Source organism: Phocoena phocoena, chromosome 13, assembly GCF_963924675.1.
Source record: "Phocoena phocoena chromosome 13, mPhoPho1.1, whole genome shotgun sequence".
Lineage (NCBI taxonomy): Eukaryota > Metazoa > Chordata > Mammalia > Artiodactyla > Phocoenidae > Phocoena > Phocoena phocoena.
In genome coordinates, this window is record NC_089231.1 from 52,736,340 (window position 1) to 52,760,225 (window position 23,886).

At 34.5% G+C, this 23,886-nt stretch overlaps 1 protein-coding gene across 1 annotated transcript in view; it reads left to right on the plus strand.

Moving 5' to 3' along the window:
- The window catches only part of ROCK1 (Rho associated coiled-coil containing protein kinase 1), a 146,066-nt gene extending 124,370 nt beyond the window's left edge, over nt 1-21,696 (plus strand). The window contains exons 23-33 of the mRNA XM_065890480.1: nt 2,848-3,013; nt 4,633-4,726; nt 5,585-5,673; nt 6,891-7,079; nt 7,936-8,095; nt 14,431-14,501; nt 14,705-14,793; nt 17,971-18,049; nt 18,211-18,472; nt 18,820-19,027; nt 20,242-21,696. Of these exons, the coding sequence (XP_065746552.1) occupies nt 2,848-3,013; nt 4,633-4,726; nt 5,585-5,673; nt 6,891-7,079; nt 7,936-8,095; nt 14,431-14,501; nt 14,705-14,793; nt 17,971-18,049; nt 18,211-18,472; nt 18,820-19,027; nt 20,242-20,245 (1,411 nt within the window). The 3' untranslated portion in view covers nt 20,246-21,696. The remainder of the gene's footprint in view (nt 1-2,847; nt 3,014-4,632; nt 4,727-5,584; nt 5,674-6,890; nt 7,080-7,935; nt 8,096-14,430; nt 14,502-14,704; nt 14,794-17,970; nt 18,050-18,210; nt 18,473-18,819; nt 19,028-20,241) is intronic.
- The last annotated feature ends 2,190 nt before the right edge of the window (nt 21,697-23,886 follow it).

The following is a 23,886-nucleotide window of genomic DNA, read 5'->3' on the forward strand; positions in this document are numbered from 1 at the left end:
AGCTACTAACCTGTTTGCGTCTGTACGTAAAACCCTACCGTCCTTCTGATTCATGTAAATGGACAAAATTTACATGAATTTACCTAAAGGCAGCCCCTCGATCCCATCCCTTTCTGCCTACTTAAGAGTATGACTCCAATAATACTCTCATCTTTCCTACATCGTTTTTTCCTTTCTGTAGTCATTCCTATTGTTATATAAGCATACAGGTAAACACATCCTTAAAAAATAGCCTCCTTTTCTTTTTTGTTTTTTTGTAAGCATTTAAAAATTTTATTTATTTATTTATATTGTTGGCTGCGTTGGGTGTTTGTTGCTGCACGCAGGCTTCCTCTAGTTGCGGTGAGTGGGGGCTACTCTTCGTTGCAGTGCGCAGGCTTCTCATTGTGATGGCTTCTCATGTTGCAGAGCACGGGCTCTCAGTGTGAGGGCTTCAGTAGTTGTGGCTTGCGGGCTCCAGAGCACAGGCTCTGCGGTTGTGGCACACGGGCTTAGTTGCTCTGCAGCATGTGGGATCTTCCTGGACCGTGGGTCGAACCCATGTCCCCTGCATTGTCAGGTGGATTCTTAACCACTGCGCCACCAGGAGAGTCCAGCCTGATTTTCTTTAAACTACATATCTACTTCCAGGTAGCATCCTATTTTTTTGCTTCCTTTTGTAGCAAACTTCCTTGAAAAGTGACATACCATTTATCGTCAGGTCCTCTTCTCCCATTCTCTCTCGAGCTCACTCAAGACATTTGTACTTATTACTCTACCAAAATAACCCTTTTCAAGGCCACTGGTGACTTCCTAATAGCTAAAAACTATACTCAGTTCTCAGTCCTTATCTTATTTAATAGCAGCAATTGACATAATTGATTACTGTCTCTTGACAAAATTTCTTTATTGGCTTCTGTGACACCAAACACGGTTTTCCTCTTATTGAACTGGTTGCTCTTCCTCACCCTTCTTTGCTCCTTTGTCCTTTCCCATCTCTGAGACCTTTAAAGTTTGGAGGACCCAAGGGATCACTCCCTACTTGTTCTCATCTAGCCTCAGGGCTTTAAATAGCATCAATGTACAAATATATTCTCCCCTGAATTCCAGACTTGTAAATCTAGCTGTCTGTTTGACATCTCCACTTGAGTGTTTAATAAGAATCTTATATGTAACATGTCCAGAAAAAATGCCTTACTCCCTCACCTTGCCTACCTGCTCCTCCCTGTCTTCCCCATGTCAATATTAGCTATTCTGTTATTCCTAGTTGCTTAAATCCAAAACTTGGAGTCATCCTAGACTCTTCTTTTTTTCTTATACTCTGCATGAAATCCATCAATAAATCCTAGCTATAACTAAAAAAAACATGTCCATAATATGATCACTTCTCACCACTTTTAACATTTACCAGCTTGACCCAAACTACCATCATCTCCAATCTCGATTATTTCAGTTGCCTCCTAACTGGTATCTCTGCTTCTACCATTGTTCCCCTTCTAGTCTGATCTTAAACAGCCAGAATGATCTTTTTAAGATAGAATACTCAGTGTAAAAGCCAAAGTCCCTATATTGTTTTAGAAAGCCTTATAATACCTGTTCTCTCTCCCCACTTCTCTTACTACATCTCACAACTCCCCCCAACCCCTCTTTACTCTGCTCACGTTAGCTTCCTTCAGAACATTTAGGCACTTGGTATTAGATGTTTTCTCTGCCTGAAGCTGTATTCCCAGATACACTGCATGGCTCTCTTACTTCCTCCATATATTTCCTCAAATGTCAGCTTAGCAGAGAGGCCTCCTTGATCACCCTCTATAAAATAGTGACCACACTCACAGCCTCTTCACCTTTCTTTTCATTGTTCTGTGTGATATACTGTATATTGTTCATTTCTTTAAACTGTCTCACACTACTAACGTATGTTTTCTGAGGGCAGGGAGTTTGTTACTGCTGTATGCCTTAATTCTTAGAACAGTGTTTGGCACATAGGAACATTCAAATATTTGTTGGACAAAAACAATTGTCCAAAAAATTATTGTTTGTAGTCACTATATGTCTTCCTCTTTAGGCTTGAGGCAGCCTAAAGTATTTGTATTACTCTCTTAATAGAAAATAGTTGGAAGTCATTCATTCATTCATTTAATAAACATTTATTGAGCACCTACTGTATGTAGGGGTTACAATTATGACCAAGATAACTTATCGAAGACAGGTTCTTTGGGAAGAGCAGGCAAACTGCAGTGATCTGGTCAGTCTGAATGTCAATTCTGAAAGGCTTTTAAAATGTAATTCCTAAGGAGCATTTCTAGAATAGTTTACGGTGGTTTGCAGGTCTATTTATAAGTCTTCATAATCTCATTGAATTTCAGAGCTGGAAGGGACCTCAAAAATAATGTAGTTTAATCCTCTCATTTTATGGATTTGATTAAGTTGAGCTCCAGTAAGTATAATGAACTTGCCCAGTGTCCCTAACCAATTAGGTAGTGGTAGAATGGGGATAAGGGTCCAGGCCTGGCCTCTTGATTTATAAGCCAATGACTTTTCCACTGTGCCATGCTGCGTTTCATTCCAGATCCCAACACATTCCCTTCTGGAAGTAGACCTCTTGCCATTGTTTTATTACCTTTTCCTTAGTTAAGCAAAATAGCAGGTACAAGGTTAAAGTGTCCTTTGCTTTTATAGTTTTTCTAAGTGTGAGAAGTTAAATTCATTACTTTCATAGGAAGTCTGTAATGGATTCAAGGTTTATTTTAAGCAATGAAATACTTAATTCTTTTTATCATTTAAAAAGAATTGTGTTTTTAAGCATATGATTAAGTTAGAAGAATGAATTGAATTTGTTTACATTCATTTCTCTTTTAAATCTCCTAGAGAAACTCTTGCTACTCAGTTGGATCTAGCAGAAACAAAAGCCGAGTCTGAGCAGTTGGCTCGAGGGCTTCTGGAAGAACAGTATTTTGAATTGACCCAAGAAAGCAAGAAAGCTGCTTCAAGAAATAGACAAGAGATTACAGATAAAGAGCACACTGTTAGTCGGGTAAGTGTGATAGTTCATTAAGTTATGTGATTAAAATTAATTTAAAAATCAAAATAGGTTACATGTTAAAGTGTTTGGGTAAGTGTAAGTGCATGAGTATTTACTTATACACAATGGTCAACTTGTACTCATGTATAAAATAATTTATATAATCTAAAACAATTGTTAATGATTGAAATTCTTATTCAGTGTATTGGGTTTTTTCCCTTTCTGGCTGTAGATCTTAATATATTTTCTGTGAAGAAATGCTTACCTTAAATTCATTTGTTTTATTATCTTAATAAATTGCAACTGATTTCATGACCAGAATTCTATAAAATTCAGAGAAACTATTTTGGGATAAAAAATTCTTTGTGGATATCTATAAATCCATTATAGAAAAAACAGTACTACAAACAATTACCTATTCCTGAAATTTATACTATGGTCTATGTATTATGGAGCTAGAAAGGAAAGTTAGAGAGGTTTTTCTTCTTGGTGGTGAAGCCACCATCAAGTGCTCTGGTATAAGCAGGTCTGAGTTCAAATCCCAGCTTTGCCCCTAAGAAGTTACATGGTCTTGGCAGTTTGCTTTAACTTCTCCAAGCCTCAGATTCTTCATCTATAATATAGAAACAATACCTATTCCACAGGTTTCTTACGAAGATTAAATGAAATCATATAAATAGAAGGGTGAATAAGTACATTACTAAAAGACATTGTTGGAGGAAATGAAAAGTGCCCACCGAACTGAGAAGGTATCTTGAGACCGAAAAACAAGGCAGGCAGCTCCGTATAATCAGTGGATCAGTTTATTATAGGGTACCCTACTCACAGAGTGGATTTGAACAGACAACGATATGGAAGTATTCAGAGCTGCACTCCATACCACCAAGGGACCATTGGGACAATGTTATAGTTAACCTAGGGTATGGGGGGTATGTGCTTGGAAATAGGAAGTGCATTCCTACGTCAAGATTTATGAATGGATAACTAGTCTCGTAGGTACCAGGAATATGTCAGCAAAGGTCTTCATCATTGATTGGGGACTAACAGCATAGAGGCCACCTGGTCTTAATGATTATTAAATAGTATCTATTAACTACAAAGCCCTTGATAACAAAGAAGTGATTTTTACCACACAGTACAGTTCTGGATAGGGTCCGCGGAAGGACAGGAGGAACTATATGGGCCCACAATGGCATCATTTATGCTAACAGCCATACTATAATCATCAAACATTTTAAATTGTCATTTTCATCATCATTATTCAGATGAAGAAACTGAAGCCCAGAAAGGTTGTGACTTGCTAAGGGTCACAGAGCTAGAAAACTAAATGCACATTTCCTAGTTTCTAGTCTCGTTCTCTTTTCATTACATTTTTTATTCCTTCCATTCATATGTAATGTGTATATACACACACACTGAAATAATTTTTGGAAGCTAACAATTGTTTTCAAATATTTTGAATTTAATTATATCCACATATTTTAAGCTGGAAACCAGATGTTTTTATAATTAAGCAATGTCTGACCTGTCCTCATCTATGGAAAATGCAAGTATTTTTTTAAAGGTTATTGCTTTAAATATGGGACTAGCAAAGAGACTATATAGCTTAAACGTTTCTGTGCTTTGTTTAGCTCGAAGAAACGAACAGTATGCTAACCAAAGATATTGAATTATTAAGAAAAGAAAATGAAGAGCTAGCTGATAAAATGAAGAAGGCAGAGGAAGGTATGTAGGATTTTTAAAAAAATCATAAGTTAAATCAAGTTCAGAGGTAAATCTTTATGTTGTGCATTAGGTTTTTGAAATATTTGTTTTCATATATTAAATAACTTTTGTAGCCTTAAGTATTATCTTAGTAGAACTTAAATATTCTCACCACCAAACCCCACAAAAAGGTGAATATGTGAGGTGATTGATGTGTTAATTAACTTGATTGTGGGGGATCCTTTCACAATGTATGTGTATATCAATTCATCACATTGTACACTTTAAATATCTTAAAATTTTAGTTGTCTATTATACCTCAATAAACTGAAAAAAATCTTTTTTTAAAAAATTAATTAATTTTATTTATTTATTTTTGGCTGCATTGGGTCTTCATTGCTGCGTGCGGGCTTTCTCTAGTTGCTGCGAGTGGGGGCTACTCTTCACTGTGGTGCGCAGCCTTCTCATTGTGGTGGCTTCTCTTGTTGCGGAGCACGGGCTCTAGGCACGCGGGCTTCAGTAGTTGTGGCTCCCGGGCTCAGTAGTTGTGGAGCATAGGCTTAGTTGCTCTGCCGCATGTGGAATCTTCCCGGACCAGGCTTGAACCCGGGTCCCCTGCATTGGCAAGTGATTCTTAACCACTGTGCCACCAGGGAAGCCCTGGAAAAATATCTTAATGAAGTTACTGAAAGTTATTATGTGGTATATGCTAATTTGAATAATTAGTTATTGTTACTAATAACTAAGAATTAAATATTTTATTGCTTAAAATAAACCTTGAATCCATTACAAAATTTCTATAAAAGTATCTCATTGTTACTTTGCAAGGCAGAAATTAATTAATGCCATGCAATAACATTTTATGTAATTTGTTGACAGAATATAAACTGAAGAAGGAGGAGGAGATCAATAATCTTAAGGCTGCCTTTGAAAAGAATATCAATACAGAACGAACCCTTAAAACGCAGGTATACATGCTCTTAGCCTTTTCCATGTGTTTGTATTTGAGTATCATATATTCAGAAGTTAATATTTGCTCTTCATGTCCTTTTCTTAAAACTGAGATTATAAGGTTCAAGCTTTTCATTAGAACAAGTAATGTAATATTCTTTCTTCATTAAATGTGGAAGACTTATTCAGGAAGTAGGATTTCAATCGAGTTAAGAAAGCTAATTCGTCTAGTCACCTGATTAGTGAAGAATTTGTTTTAGATTGTATGGAAAACCTACAATTGACAGCAGGAAAACTTAATGAGGAGAAACCACATACTTGACTGAAGTCAAGAGAGAAGAATGGGGAGTGAGTAAGAAACTTAAAAGGGGTGGAGGTATCATTTTGCTTTGTATTTTGCAGCTAGATCAGATTTTTTACAGTAAAACTTGGTATCTTGTCATTTTACCAAGTTATCCAGTAGTTTAAATTCTTCATAAGGTGCTGTGTACCTCAGTTGATTTTTACAGTAAAATAAATATTTTCTACTTGATAGCTCCTTACCACTATTCTATTCTCCCTCTCAACAATCCTTCAACTAGAGTAGTCTTTCAAAAATGCACTTAATACCTGTTGAAAATCCTTCAGTGGAGATTTTACTTCCCTTTATACCAAAACAGAGACCATGAAGAAAAAGATTGACATTTATTACATACAAAAAAGTCCAAAAGAACATAAGTTGAAAGAAAATAAACTAGGAAGAATATTTGCAGCATATATAGATAAATATAAAAAGCATCTGCAAAAAAGAAAAAGACAATCCAATAGAAAAAAAGAAAAAATAAGGGACACTTAACAGAAAAAAGAAGCAGTATCACTCTGTACTATCATGCTTGCTTATCCTGCTCCTCCACCAGACTAGGATGCCTTTGGGGCATAATTGTATTTTCTGTCCTTGTCTCTAGTACCTATCAGAGTGCTTACATGCAGTATAATAAGTGCTGAATAATTGTTGAACAATAACTGGATTTTTGCAAGCCTGTCTGGTTCTTACATTTGAACAATGAGATGAATCAATAATAGTTACTTGTGCTACCAGTTATCATATTCCAACATTCATTAGGTTCTCCAAATTTTCACATACACAAAAAGTCCTGCTTCCTGATTTTGAAGAAAAATATATATTTTTAGTGGAGATTTAAATTGGGTAGCTACAATGAAGAACCTTATTAATAACATTTTAATATTTTAATAGGCTGTTAACAAGTTGGCAGAAATAATGAATCGGAAAGACTTTAAAATTGATAGAAAGAAAGCTAATACACAGGATTTGAGAAAGAAGGAAAAGGAAAATCGAAAGCTACAACTTGAACTCAACCAGGAAAGAGAGAAATTCAACCAGATGGTAGTGAAACATCAGAAGGAACTGAATGACATGCAAGCGGTAAGGTTGTGTGTTGCACTTGTAGGATTATTTTAAATTGTTATTACTGTATATACTTATTGTCTACTGATCTCATTTAGTTTTTTAGTATAAAAATCATATTTAGGTTTATATTCTCCATAATTTGATTACTGTTACTCTAATTTGAACCATGATCTTGAAAAAATAGAAAGATACTCTGTTGCCTATTAACTATGACTTGAGTAATTTTTACCCCTTAGCATCAGCTTGATTAGAGATGCTACTTTTAGAGAAACAACCAAGGGTTTTGCCTCTTTGGCTTCAGACTGAAATTGAGATATGACTGGTATAATATTGACTATAGTTGGGATAGTGGAATTGGAGTATTATAGCCTTTTTGTTTCCTCTGATAAGGACTCACTTTTCAAAATATCAAGCTTAATTTCTTTGATGCTTCCTAGCTTAATAGCACAAAATTGAGAACATGGTCTCTGATCTTAGGCAGACTTAGATACAAGCATTGACTCCATCCTTTATGGTTTTACCATCCTGAGAAGCTTTCTATATCTTTTAAATTATTTTGTTTGAAGCCATAAAAGCAATTTCTATTGTTTTAACAGGTGTTTGGTTTTGGTTTTTGATGCTTTGTATTAAAAAAAAAACTTATTTAAAGCAAAGAGAAAAGGAGCTTATCCAAGCAATGTATTACTGAGGAAGAGAACTTGCACATTTATAGTTGTATTAAAATTTGTGGTAGTAAACATTCATGAAGTTTACAGTAAATTTTTAGTATTAATAATTCTAGATTACATATAGTTCCACTAATTCTTAATTTCTAATGTTGGAAATTTTGATCTTGATCCTTTATATTATCTTGGTATTTTTTTAAAAATAGCAATTGGTAGAAGAATGTACACATAGGAATGAGCTTCAGATGCAGTTGGCTAGCAAAGAGAGTGACATTGAGCAATTGCGTGCGAAACTTTTGGACCTATCAGATTCTACAAGTGTTGCTAGTTTTCCTAGTGCTGATGAAACTGATGGAAACCTTCCAGGTAAGAATATTTTCTGTTACTTCATTCAAGTTTGCTTAAACGTCATGGAAATTAATGTAGATTTCTTTCATTTGGATTTCTACCTCTTTGTTGTTTTGTCCATGGATTCTTAAGAAGGGATTTATGTTTCTGATAGCCAGAGTCTGATGACATTTGTATACCTAGTGCATTTTATAGAATAAAAGCAGTCATAAGCAGTCTTAGGCTATTAAAATAGATCTGAGTGGCTCTAACTAAATAGAAACTTGAAGATGTTTATGAATCAGTATTGAACCAGCCTAATGCCATGGTGAAAGTTGAAGCTGCTGCTACAACTCTCACCATTTAAGGAGGATTGTACATGTTTTCATGAGTAGCAGCTCTGCAGTGTTTTATGTATTTTTTTGCTAAAACTAAGAACTATACTTAATAATCAGAACCACAGCAGCTCTATATAGAAGCCCACCTAATGCTATAGTGATAAACTTTAATCAGACTTGAAGTTTCAAATTTGGTGAAATAGATAAAAGGGGTTGGAAGATGCAGAGAGGGGGCAGGAAGTCAAGTAAAGGCAAAAGCGAGTAGCTAGGATTTCAGACTTTTTCTTCTTTTTCCTTTTTTTTTTCTAGTGGAGAGTCAATTGAAAAATAAACACAGCCTCATTCTTGGGTTCATTGTAGTGTAGGTTGTAGTACATTTATGTCTTTTTAACAGAGATGAACAATACACATATTACAGGTTCAATTTAGAAATGAATAGGTTATATATATTAAAACATGCATTACAGATTGTAAAGGCATACACACACACACAACTCATTTGACCTACTACATATTCTTAGTTCAAGGTCTTGAAAGTTTTGTAACATGGTCCTAAACTTGAAAATAGATTTTATTTAATGTGTTTCCTGAATAATGCATAAAAAGATATGAACCAGCACATTTGATATAATAGGGATCTGTTTTAACAGATATTAACTTGTTTTTTGAGAATTTGATATAAGAAACTTGATAGACTACTTAGAAAATTTTACGTTATCATTCTTGGTCAAGAAAGTGGGACTCAAAGTAGGAAGTGAATTCAGTTCTTATTTGTATTCTGTGTAATCCCTGCCCTCATTCTTCGGTGGCTTTGCTAGTCCAAAATGAGATATCTGGAAAGGGAAGAACAGGGAATAAATATTTCTTACTCCAGTGGTCAAGAAATTCCTTCTGTATTCCCATTTTTGGCTCTCTGAAACCTCCTGCCTCTTGAGAATCTTGTAGGTGCACATCCTTATCAGAGGATCACTTTGGATTTAATAAGAATCTCTAGCTTCAGCTGTTGTTTGAACATCTTTCTAAAGTTATGACATAATCATCAGTTAAAAAAGAGTATGAATTTTAGGGCTGTTTGTCTACATTCCTCCACTTGTTGAACTGAAATTGTAGTTTAGGTTCCCTCTTCATTAACCCCAAGATATTTCTAGAGTTATTTAGTTAAAGGAATTCTTTCTCTAGTGTAGGTTAAATATCCTGACGAGGTTTTTGTCTTTATCCCACCCATTTCCCTTTAACTTTGTTTATAATGTCTTACTATGTATGCCTTGGTTTTCCGTGTATTAAGTTAAACATTTCAGAGACTGATTCATTATTGGTGAATGCTATCTAGAGGATTTGAATTGAAAGATGAGGTTGGGAGAAGGTAATGAGTTTTATCTTTCATCCTGGCTTATTCAGGAAGGCTAAACTCAAAGCATCATCAGGTGGTTTGATTGGCAGACTTAGGTGAGATATCCATTTAGATTTCAGAATCCTGACCTAATAAATCCACTCAGGAGTCAGTCAGCAAAGAGATTTTTAAATTTTTCTACTGGCTCCATTCTGAGTATATAATATTTAGAATAGCTTTGTATTTTCAGAGATTTTGCTTTTAAGGATTTCAAAGTTCAAACAAAGTGGGAAAACAAAAAGGCTCTGGTGGCCATTCTCCATTGCTATAAAGGGAGACCAATTAGGGTATCTCTTTCTCTATTAACTGTGTTCTCAGTTTGAACTTTACAGAGGTCTCTGTAGTGCTGAACCTTTTCATATTGGAGACTATGACTTTCATATTGGAGGTGGAAATGAATGGATAATCATTACCAATGTTATTTTACCTCTGTGTCACATATTTTACTAGTAAATTGAAGATATGTACTAAGTCTGCCATTTACTAGATCTCTGGCAAATAAAGTTAAGGTTTTGTGATAATACCTAGGAAGAATTGTAAAGAATTTTGGTATTCACTCTTGTGAAGTGAACATGATAACACTACGCTACGGAAACTTGGTGCGGTATTCATCCTTAATTTGAGAGAGTTACATATCATTCAAGTGTCTGAAAGATTTTTTTGAAGGTGATGATTAATTTTACTTAGTTTGGAAAACTGATAAATGAATTTAAACTACGGATTTACAAAGGGAGGTCTTAGAATAGTTAAATAGTTAAAATGAAGGCCTTTTGAAATATTGATCATATTTTTAGTTCAGTGAGATGGTTTTTTAAGTAGTTAGGTGGTTAAACTGATAATATACTTTATTTCTCATAGATTTCGTCATTCAGTATAAAGAATCTCATTTAATTATCTTGTTTATTTAGAGTTCAGCCTCTGTCATTTTCTCAGCTGGCATCTTGTCATTAACTAGATTAAATCTCTCTAAGTTTCCCAATTCTAAAAACCTTAGAGAAAATGGTTATCCTTCTCTGACTTATAACCCTTTGAAGTTCTTAATATCACCTTCATTCTCTTATGTCTTCATCCTCCTTTTGGTTCTGTGGCAGGTTGTGGCCTTAGCACTGTAAATATAAAGGTTACCCTCTAGGGTTAAGGTTTTCCTATTGCCTAGATGACAGAAAGACTAAGGTGATATCTGGCTCTCCTTCCTTGTTTTTTTCCTTTACTTTTGGAAATATTGACCTAAGAATCTGAAAAGAATGTAAAAATAGATGAAGCATTAAGAACACTGGTATCAGCATTCCATTAATATTCATTATCTCTTATGGATTATCTGCATCATTCTCTTTCCATCCAGCTTGATCTCAGACTTTGTAACTTAAACCTGTGTATGGTGGATTTCTTGGTATGTTTCCAAGTATTTGAGTATATAAGAGTTTCTGACTTTGCCCAAATCTAATCAATGATTGGAGATAATCAGTACATCTGAATTCTTGAGCATTGATTTTTTTTTTCTTTTTTATATCACTTCTGAATATAATTTTAGAATTTTGGAGTGATTCTCTACCTTTATTTCTTAAGCAGTATGTAGTTTATCAAGTAAACTTTGGTAGTCTTCAGTGGTTAGCTTTGATGTTTAAATTGGCTGTATTTGATACTGATTTACATATAGTTAACCTCTTTCTTATTTGGGTAAAGGAGTTAATTGCTGATATTGCAGTAGTGCACATCTAAATTTTTTTGTAAGTTAAAATTGCTCTACAAATATGTAAAACCTGGGACCAAGTTGTTTTTGTACTTCAGTAGTATGTTATTGATAATAATATAGACTTAGAAGTCCTCAGCATTTCTTTTATTTATCTGGAGAAGCTGATTTCTGTGCTTGTATTGTAAAAGATAGAATTTAGAGCATTATACTTTCAGATTGCCACTTAGGTCACAAGTGGTCATAGTTTTGAAGGAGGTCTTTATATACTTAAAAAAAACTGGTATATTAACTTGCATGTAAGACAGAAGTAAGTAGTTTTTTTTATTTATCACTGAGCTTAGTTTACCTGCTTCTCTGAAGGGAATTCACCAGAAGGAAAGACTAAGATTCTCTCCTATAACATTATTGTTTTAAATTAGCAAAAACCTTCACATATCTTCATCTTTTTTGAGTTCCTAATTTCTTCATTTTATTTAAATTAGAGCAAATATAAAATTGGGCTTATTTAATTCATAAAATGCCTTTGATGTATAAAATTTCTATAGGAACACTGAAATGACATACATTCAGTCATACAGTCTTCAACATACAACAATTCATTGAAAATATATTTCAAACCTAGAGCCAGAAAGCATAAATATTTTTGGCATTTATTCTCATAGAGAAATAACTTGGAGGGAGGAATATTTTGGCATACACAATTTTGTATAAATGTCAAGATTTCAGTGGCTTTTACATCTTTTATTTTTAGTGAGGAATTACTGGTATTAAATGGACTTTGGCACACTGAAGGGAAGTATTCCTAGCAATAACTTTTTTCCTTTTCTACAACAGAATATTTGTGAATGATCAACAGCCTTCTGTATGTTACTTAATATAAAGCAGCCCTTTGGTTTTTAAATTACAACCATTATTTAAATAGAGGGTGAATTTAATTGGCTAAGTCAGAAAAAAAGAATTGCAAATTAAGCAAAAAAGGTATATCAGGTACCTACTCTGTGTGTCAGATGCCTTGGAGTATATATTTTTTAAAAGTGGGGCTTCCCTGGTGGCGCAGTGGTTGAGAGTCCGCCTGCCGATGCAGGGGACACGGATTCGTGCCCCGGTCCGGGAGGATCCCACATGCCGTGGAGCGGCTGGGCCCATGAGCCATGGCCACTGAGCCTGCGTGTCCGGAGCCTGTGCTCCGCAACGGGAGAGGCCACGACAGTGAGAGGCCCGTGTACTGCCAAAATAAATAAATAAATAAAATAAAATAAAATAAAAATAAATAAATAAAATCAAGTGTTAGTATATGGTCCCCTGCTCTCACAAAACTTACCAAGGAAATGCCCGATGGAACAAATTAATTATTGATGAACTAAATAACGGCAACTAAGAAAAAAACTTGGGAGAAGAAGGGGATCATTTTGAACTGAAGTTTCTTATTATTTCTTCGACTTTAACAAAAACAACAATTTAGATGAAGGGGAATAACAAAAGCATAGGGCATTAGGTACAGGGAAGAAGTTGGAACAATAACATTACTCCTGATTTAGTTAACTGCAGAGCTTGTTTAAGGAAAGAATATCATTGTGCTCTAGGAATTTAAACTCAGAAATTAGACTGCCTGGGTGAACCCTAGAGTTTTGACAGTTGCTGTGATTACCTTTGGGTAAGTTAGTTCACCTTGCTAAGCCTTAGTCTCTTCATTTGTAAATGGAGGATGATAGTAGAACCTGTCTTATCCTATATTCCTAAGAATGTAATATCCTGTGTTCACGGGACTATTATAGATTATTTATGAGGTATTCCTTGTAAAGCACTTGGGAAATAATAAATGTACAGTAGATGTTACCTATTGTTATCATTACTGTAAGACCAAACTGTTTCACACTTTTAAGTTATATGGAGGAGGGTAATATATATTCCCCTTAGGGGTCATGATTTGAGCCATGGTATAATGTCACATTATAGCATTGTACCTTACAGTTGGTCACTTGTCCCTTCTTTTGTGTTTCAAATATAATAGATCTAAAAAAACAGTTAAATGTTCTTATCTCTAACCTGATATAAAATAATCATTTCTAAATGGAATCATCTTTTTCCCCCAGATATTTTTAATAAACATTAATTATATTTAAATAGTAATAATGATTATAAAATGCATTGATCAAATTAGTCAAAGAATTTCTGGTATGCACAAACTGATAAAACATTAGCAGTTTTACCAACTGAATTCTGTGTTCTTTTACTGTTTATTAAATTCTGATACTACAAACTTGAAAGGCTTTATTTATACCTCTTTTAGTTTGCTAAGAATTGTAATTGGATTTACCACTAGAATTAGGGACCCCTTCCCAACCAAATTTGGACACTTTTAATGAAATTGTTTGGGGTGTTTTACCAAAAAGTTTGTCAGAACATTGTACTGAGAAAACAAATAAAATACTTGTCTCTTATTCTTTATATCTAGTTGATTCTGCCTGCATTCCTTATTTATTTATCTTCTATTCTTACCTTCTGTGAGTAATAGGACACTTGTGTACTTTTGCTTGCTCTTTCTTGTGTAAATCATGGCTCTGATTTGTTCCACTTGCTGCATTTTTTTTTTGCTAAATACTTTTATATGAATGTTAAATGATATTTAAAGTCTTCTGTATCATATCCCATTTAAGCTGCAATCCATTCCAGTCTTGCCTGGCTATTAAGGGTACTGTTGTTACTTCATACTTTTATAATTGAGTACTGAATGTTAATTTTATGCGGAAAGTGGCTTGGAATTTTTTTCTGCAGTATTTGTATGGCCATTAAAGTTGATTTGTGTGATTGAAGCATGAAAGAGCAAATTATAGCACTTATTCATTTAGCTGTGTTCGAATGCCTGTTGCTGCATGCTGTCAGACAACTTGTAATAGCTTTTCCTTTTGTGACAATTTAAGGCTGAATACTATTTTTTTAATTTTTCTTCTAGAATCAAGAATTGAAGGTTGGCTTTCAATACCAAATAGAGGAAATATCAAAAGATACGGCTGGAAGAAACAGGTACAATATGCCTCAGTTTTTCTAATTGATATTTTGTTATATATTTTACTTTTAAAGCATACAACTTGTATTAACTGTCCTATTATTGGCATTGTTTTTAGATTACTACAATATGATCTAGACATAAATGGCAAGTATTGTGCTTATCACTGTAAACCAAGTTAATACTGCTCTTATCTCTTCCCCCTTTTTTCTCATTTCAGTATGTTGTGGTAAGCAGCAAAAAAATTTTGTTTTATAATGATGAACAAGATAAGGAACAATCCAATCCATCTATGGTATTGGACATTGAGTAAGTTGCCTTTTATTGAATTTTAAGACTGTTGAGTGTTAACCTACGATAATCAATTATTTTTAGACTTACCATTTAGTTTATATTTTGTTATTTAAACATTATTGACTTTTTTCTTAACAAATTTAAATAATAACTATATTAAATCTTACTTTATCAAAATATGAGAGGGGAAATTTTGCATACCTGATCAATGTATTCTAAAGACAATTTTTTTAAATTTCAAGTGTTTATTGGTTTTATGTTCACAGAACATCTCAAAGTATATGATTATGTGGTCATTGTTAAGAAGGAAATAAAATGTATCTTTTCTTTTTTTAATAATAGGTCAAAGAGGTCTGTAATAAGCTTAGGTTTTTTTCCTTGTATTCATTCTAAAACCATTTCTTAGGCACTGCTGCCTGTATTATCATAGGTGTTGTAGGTTGTGTAAAATGAGTAAGACAGTTTCATATTTGAGGAGCTTACAGGCTAGTAGCAGGAAAGGTAAAATATATGCAATAACATACAAATTCAGAGTGAAGTGTGGTGGGTGCGACAGAGAAATATAAACTTAAAATGAAGTTTTGCCATTCCTTTGTAATTAAACATTGTGGAGCTGATTATAGTTAAAATGTTAAAAAAATTGAGCAAGTACCAGAGAGTACTGATATTTTATTTCTCAATTTTAAAAAAAGACATTAGTTGTGAAAATTTAAATAATCGGCTTAACTGGAAAAATACATAAACATTAATAAGAAAGACATCTTTCAACTAACTTAAATACTTTTTATGTTGATGAGAGTTTGTTGTTATTGTTGTTTTACCTTTTTATTGAGATGTAATTTTCATACAATAAAATACATATACATCTTAAGTGTTCAGTCCAGTGACTTTTGACGGTTGTAAGCACCCACATAATCAAACCCAGTACGAAATAAAGAACATTTCTATCACCCTAAAAAGCTCGCTTGTGCCTCCTCAAGGGGAAAAAAAAGATTATCTGAATTCTATCACTGAGATTTAGTTTTGCCTATTCTAGAACTTCATACTAATCGAATTTTATAGTATGTACTCTTTCGTGCCTGGCTTCCCTCACTCGTCATAGTGTTTTGCTGTGTGTATTGATTGTTCTGTTTATTGCTGAGTAATATTCCATTGAATGAATATATCTCAGTTTGTTTATCCATTCTTTTGTTAATGGGCATTTGGGTTGCTTCTTAGAGAGCTATTTTAAGTAAGACTGCTTTGAACATTCTTTTTTGTGGACTTAAGTTTTCATTTCTCATGGGTAAAATACCTAGGAGTGGAATCCTGGGTCATATAGTAAATCTGTGTAAATAAATCTACCAAACAGTTCTCAAAAAAGGTTATACTGTTTATACTCAACAGCTTCATTTGAGTTTCAGTTGCTTCACGTCTTCACCAACATTTGGTGTTGTCAGTCTGACTTTTAGCTGTTCTAATGGATGTGAAATGCTATTTTGTTGTAGTTTATATTTTCCTTATGGCTAATGATGGCAAGAATCTTTCCATGCATTTATTGGCCATTTGTATCTCTTAAGTGTCTCCAAATCTTTTGCTCATTTTTTAATTGGGCTGCTTATCTTTTTAAGGTTGGTTTACAGAAGTTCTGTATATATTCTGGCTTCAAATTTTATGTCAGAAATGTGTAGTGCAAATATTTCCCAGTCTGTGGTTTGCCAGTTCATTTTCTTTATGGTGTCTTTTAATGGAAACCAACGTATCACTGGTTTGAAAAGGATTATTGCCTTTTGTGCAATCTGTCCAAGACATTTTTGCCTGCCCAAAGATTGTGAAGGTATTTTATGTTTTCTTCTAGGTTTTATTATTATTTTTTTTTGCGGCACGCGGGCCTCTCACTGTTGTGGCCTCTCCCGTTGAGGAGCACAGGCTCTGGATGCGCAGGCTCAGCGGCCATGGCTCACAGGCCCAACCTCTCCGCAGCACGTGGGATCCTCCTGGTCCTGGGCACGACCCCGTGTCCTCTGCATCGGCAGGCGGACTCTCAACCACTGTGCCACCAGGGAAGCCCTAGGTTTTATTTTTAAGTTCTGATTGATCTCGTTTCTTTTTATGTTTGGTAAGAAGTAGTGGTTGAGGGTCTTCTGGCGGTTCAGTGGTTAAGACTCTGCACTTCCACTGCAGGGTGCACGGGTTTGATCCCTTGTTGGGGAACTAAGATCTCGCGTGCCTCACAGTGTGGCCAAAAAAGAAGAAAAAAAAAAGTAGTAGTGGTTGAGGTTAATTTTTTTCCGGGGGGGGCGGGGATTGTTTTGTTTTGTTCATGTGGATATCTGGTTATTTCAACACTCTTTATTTATGTATATCAACCTTGAATATTCATCTTGCTATTCACTTATTAGTTTTAGAGATTTTGTGTATGGATTCCGCAGGGCTTTTCTACGTATACAGTAATGTTATCTTCAAATAATAATAGTTTTACTTCTGCCTTTCCAGCCTGCATGCCTTTACCACATGTATAGATTCATATGACCACCACCAAGTTAAAATATAGAATAGTTTCATCACAGGGATCCTTCATTGCCCTTTTATAGCCATAGGAAGCACCCTTTCTGTACTCCTCTCTAATCTTTGGCAACCACTAATCTGTTCTCCATCTGTATAATTTTGTCACTTCAAGGATGTTATGTAAATGGAATCAAATAGTATGTAACGTTCGATATGCTTCTTTCACTCAGTGTAATTCCGTTGAAGTCCATCCAAGAGGTAGTCTTTTTCTTTTTGTGGTTGAGTAGTGTTCCATCATATGACTATATCACAGTTTGTTTAACCATTCATTTAAGTTTTTTCCAATTTTGGCCTATTAAAAATAAAGCTGCTGTGAACATTCATGTACAGGTTTTCATATATATAGATTTGTAAGAAATTGCCATACTCTTTTCCAGAGTGACTCTGCAGTTTTACATTTCTACCACAGTTGTATGAGTGATCTAGTTTCTCTTCATCACCAGCATTTGGTGTTATTACTATTTTTATTTTAAAAATTCTGATAGGAGTATAGTGATGCTTACTGTGATTTTAATTTGCATTTCTCTAGTGATTAATCTTTTCCTATGCTTACTTGCCATCTCTGTGTTCTCTTCAACGAAATATCTGTCTTTTGCTATAAATGAGTTTTTATAATGGCCTACATCATATTTCTTTTCATTTTAGTAAATTGTTTCATGTTCGTCCTGTAACCCAAGGAGATGTGTACAGAGCTGAAACTGAAGAAATTCCTAAAATATTCCAGGTAAAAATCTGAAAATATAATTTTAGAAGATCCTTTACCTAAGTACTAAGTGTATTTGTGAAGTAAATGTCAATACACCAATACTTTTATACATTTGAAACTTGTATGTATAGATTAAGACCTTTTTTAAATCTTCTGTTTACATTTATTCCTAAATGTAGATACTATACGCAAATGAAGGTGAATGTAGAAAAGACGTAGAGATGGAACCAGTACAACAAGCTGAGAAAACTAATTTTCAAAACCACAAAGGTCATGAGTTCATTCCTACCCTCTACCACTTTCCCGCCAACTGTGAGGCCTGTGCCAAACCTCTCTGGCATGTTTTTAAGCCACCCCCTGCCCTGGAATGTCGAAGGTGCCACGTTAAGTGCCACAGAGATCACTTAGATAAGAAAGAGGACTTAATTTCTCCATGTAAAGGTAAGGCATGAAAATTATTTTATAACATGTAACAAATTAGAGACTTAAATCTCAATGAAATAACTTCTTCAGATGTGGCATTTCCTATACCAAGTTGAAAAGAGATAATAAGACGTAATATTTTGGCACTGGTGGAGCCACATGCATATTTCTGATTTTACTTTATTTTTCTTACTAATTTATGACTAATATTTTCTCTTTAAATTTTCCGACTTAATTGAATTAAGAAGACAAGATATTGTCCAAGCTTAATTAAGCATAGTAAATCTTTTTAAATTGTAAGAATATTTGATAAGGCTCTTTTAGGTATTATGTGACCTTAATTGTGCTCTTTTTTCTTAAAATAGTAAGTTATGATGTAACATCAGCAAGAGATATGCTGCTACTAGCATGTTCTCAGGATGAACAAAAAAAATGGGTAACTCATTTAGTAAAGAAGATTCCTAAGAATCCACCATCTGGTTTTGTTCGTGCATCGCCTCGGACACTTTCTACAAGATCCACTGCAAATCAGTCTTTCCGGAAAGTGGTCAAAAATACATCTGGAAAAACTAGGTAAGGATTGAAATGTTAACCTTTTTAACTGTGAGTATGTGATTGGATAATATCTATTAAAATCCAGAGTCTGATTGTTCTTTTCCCCATAAAGGGCATCGTTTGTATCTGGGCATTTATATATGACTTGAAATGACTTTACAAATTAGTTTAACTGATTCTTGTTAGAAGCTAATAATGTTTATAAATGTCATATTTATTTAGTTCAATGTCAGGTTTTATTGTCATTGGTTATGGTACATATTTAGCCCTTAATGTTTTAAACGACTGTTGTTTACCCCTTTTTAATGTAAATAGTTTCATGTAAAACTTTGCTCATTTTATTTTTTATGTTGGCAGATTTTTTTTAAATCAAAATTATTTGGTATTATCAGTGTTAACAAATAAACTTCCCAGTTAAGTATCCTTTTTTTCTTCTTTTTGGGAGAGGGTAGTTTAACTCGTTTTGATGGAATTTTTTCAAAAATATTTATATGGTAAAACAAGCAATTACAGGACATAAACCCTTTCCTGAGGAGCGGTTATGATAACTCATTAAGTTCTCATTTAACACATGAAAAAATGGGGCTCAGAGAAATTAAGCAACTTGCACAAGATCACACAGCCAACTAGTAGCATAGTCAGGTTGGACCCCACTTTTATCCATTTCTGAAGCCTATGTTTTTTCTCCTATACCAAATACCAACTTTCCCTAGAGTGTAATCCTTATATTAAGAGGGACATTTGAATCTAGAAGCTGAGACCTAACACTGATTTGCCTCTCTGCTGATGTCACCCAAGTCTTCCAAGCAGGCTTAAAGCCATATTTAATTTATCCCATTTCTTCATTCCATATTATCAATAACCAAGTCTAATTCTTTGAAATGACTCATATCCATTCCTCCTTCTGTATTCCTCAGCTACCATACTATTCCAGTGCATTATCACCTCACTCTGGACTTCTTTCTGTAGAATCTTGTATTGTCCCTCTCCTATATAGGATAAAAGCTGAATCTAAAATACTTAAAATTTTTTATAGCTTTGTGGGGGGAAAAAAGTGTTTGAAACAAAGTAGAAGCAAAAAGGAGACAATAGTGTGTTTTTCCTGTTTTCCAAATTTTGTGTATTAGTTAACTATTATACATAATGTATATGTACCTTTCCTTCCAATTTTTGTTTTCTGAATTTTTAAACTGAGTACATTTCTTAAAATTTTTATTTTTTTCCCTCAACAGTTAACCATGTGACCTAGTGCCTTGTGGAATTGTGTGGGATGCTACCTGATAAACCAGGCATCTTTTACCACGCAGAGCAGAAGGCTGTTCCTTTGACACAAATATCACAGGCTTCAGGGTTAAAATTGCTGTTATTCTGTCCTTGCTTTGGCACAAAAGCACACTGAGGATTGTTTTTTTGTTTTGTTTTGTTTTTGTTTTTTATTGCGGGTTTGCCTACAGGTAGATTAGATTAATTATTACTATGTAATGCAAGTACAATTGAGGGAAAGCTTAGCTAGATATATTTTTTTAAAAAGGTGCTGCCTTTTTGAATTTCTAAGAAAATGCCTGTCAATCATGATAGAACACAGTTTTCCTCATACGAGTGAGAGGAAGAGACTTTCACTTTCAAGTGGAATGGCCATCACTATCAAGATCAGCTCATGGAAGGAGTAAAGAAAATATCTCAAAATGAGACAACTGAAATTTTTTTTAAATAACTTCAGTTTTTATGCTCTTGCAAGACTATACAAAACTATTTTAAGAAAGCAGTGACATCACTTGACTTCAGTGCCCTCACTGTAGAATTTAAAAGCCTTACTGTTGATTGCCTGTGGTGGACTTGATGGAAAATAAATATCTTACATTATGCTTTACAAAATACTGTATGTGTTTCAGCAAGTTTGTAGATTGGGGAATGGGAGAAGGCAAAAAAAATTACATTTAATCTATGCATTTTTGCCAAGCCATATTGAGTTATTTTACTACTAGAGACATTAGGAACTAACTGTACAAAAGAACCAAGTTTAAAAGCATTTTGTGGGGTACATCATTTCTGTAATTATATAATATGTTTCTTTGTGGTTTTAAGTGATAAAGACATTAAGTTAACAAACATATAAGAAATGTATGCACTGTTTGAAATGTAAATTATTCTTAGAACACTTTTGATGGGAGTTGCATTGCCCTTTTAGTGCCTTAATTTGAGAGAATTATTTTACTGCCATGACTATAAAAATTTCAAAAAACATATTTTCAGAAAATTATGTGTGTTGGGGGTTTTTCATTGATAATTGGCTTAATTTAAAATATTTAGAGGTTTGGTGGACTTTCATAAATTGAGTACAATCTTTGCATCAAACTACCTGCTAAAATAATGAATGACTTCATAAAACTCTGCAAAATATGTAGAAGGTTGCACCAATATAAAAGAAAATTATGGCAATACATCTGTGATGTTTTCCAGTTAACATAGGAATTACCAGATAAATACTGTTAAACTCTTGTTCAATAGCAAGGGTTGATTCATATGGGCAGTATGATTTATTGTTTATTTTTTTAACCAAATACCTCCTCAGTAATTTATAATGGCTTTGCAGTAATGTCTATCAAATAAGAAGCACTGGAAAACTGATTCGTCTCTAGGATGATATGCATGTTTCAAGTGGTATTAAAAGCCGCACTGATGGATATGTAATAATAAACATATCTGTTATTAATATGCTAATGACTCTGTGCTCATTTAATGAGAAATAAAAGTAATTTATGGATGGATACCTTTAATAATGACTGCTATGGTATTTTCTCATGACTGAGATGAATGGAAGCCATGCTGTAAATTAGTCCCTGGCTGCATACAAATGTTTGTTAAATTTCATGACTAAAGTGAATTTTTAAAAGATAAAACCTGGTTTGGGCTCTAAAATAGGAGTGCTACAGTTGAAATGAAAAGTTGGCTAATGTCTTTTGGAAATTCTCCATGGGTCTCTTATGTTTCTCTCATCTTGGGAGCAGAAGCTCTGACAGCCTTTGTTTTTTCTACACTGTCTTTGCCAAGGAGATTTGTATAGTGAACAGCCGTGGAAGACATTGTGTTTCCATAGAGAGGAAGGCAGGTTTGTTTGCTGTTGTATAATAAAGATAGTGGCTCTCTCCAGGGCAAAAATTGGGCAGATTTGCTTGAGTTCATTATAAAAGATTCAGGTACCCTAAACTTTGGGCTCCTCAGCTGTGATGCAAACTCACTGCATGCTCAGCGCCCACCTGGACCACTTTGCATTGCCCCTGTGGGACTCGGAGGGCAAGGGGAACTGATGAGAACGTGAAGCTCATGCTGCTTGCTGTGCTGTAAGTATAAAGTCATTTGGCTCTGACCCAGGATCCATGAAATTGTGGCAGGCTAACTTGTAGCTTGCAAGTAGGGTGAAACCTCAGACCCTTCACAGTTCTGGACAGTGTCTTTACTACTGCCTCAGAACCATCACCATTACCCTAATATATTAAGGTCTAATATATTAAGGTCCAGTAAAGTTCAGAGAACAGAGTTAATTCTGTTTGAGCAAGAGAGTACTTTTTTTTTTAACAAAATATTAACTTGAGCATAAAATTGTTGAGAACTGACAACTTTAAGGAATGACTTCAAATGCCACATTGCAAAACCAGGTCAACCAAGAGAGCTGCTGCTGCTTTTTTTTTTTTCATGTGGACTATTTTTAAAATCTTTATTGAGTTTGTTACAATATTGCTTCTGTTTTATGTTTTGGTGTTTTGGCAGTGAGATATATGGGATCTTAGCTCCCTGACCAGGGATCGAACCCATACCACCTGCATTGGAAGGCGAAGTCTTAACCACTGGACCACCAGGGATGTCCCCAACAGAGCTGCTTCTATTCTAAGTTCAGGAAACCACTCAATCCCAAAGTATACCAACGTGGCAAGCATCAGGATAGTGTCATCTAAGGTGTCCACACCACGTTAGATGCTGTGTTTCATTCTCTTACCATTTAGGAACTTTGTTTCTAAACACTGGGGTCTCTGTCAGTAATACCTCAGAAAAATCCTTTTCATGAGCCTCCCTATCTGCTGGCATTAGCATACCCTCCATCTCTCCTCTGCCTTCTATAGGTGCATCTGCTCAACCAAAATACATCGCATTCAGAATTCTAGCTCTAAGAAAGTCTGGGAAATGGAGCTTTTAGCTTTCTATCCTCTTGATTACAGGAAGACACAGAGTGTAGAATGAGATTCAGCCTCAAGCCTGCCCACCCACCACTCCTGAGAGCTTGGGTTGAGGTCAGGGATTATGGGCTAGAAAGAAAACAGCCGTTGTCATGATTCACAAGCTCAAAACAACGATGGGTCACTTGTCATTATTTGGGGTTTCAGCTTAAGATAATCTCTCCATCCTTCGTTTAAAGAAATATCAATAAGTGAAATAATTTAAACATGGCAATCAAACTCTAATTGATAAAGTATGTGTTTTTTTCATATCACTAGAAGTTTTGTAATAACTAAATTTGGTATTTACATAAATTAGTTTGTTGATTCTTACTGGGTTGCTGGTTTGAGCTTTTTAATTTTTATTTTTGGTATTCCAGCACTTCTACAGTTCTTTCTGCTCAGAAAGAAAACACAGCTACTAGCAGCTAGTAGGATGAATAAAGACAATGTCTTTAAAAATTAGTTAGTTGTGAAGGACATAATATATTGCGCTACTACACTTTATTACTGTATGGTATCGTTTAATGAGCAAAAGTCTTAATTTTAGCGAAGTCAAATTTATTGATCTCCTTTATAGTTAGTGCTTTTTGTATTCTATTTAAGAACTCTCTCCTATTCCCTGGGTTGTGAAGATAATTCAGCGTTAGCTTCTTGAAGTTTCAT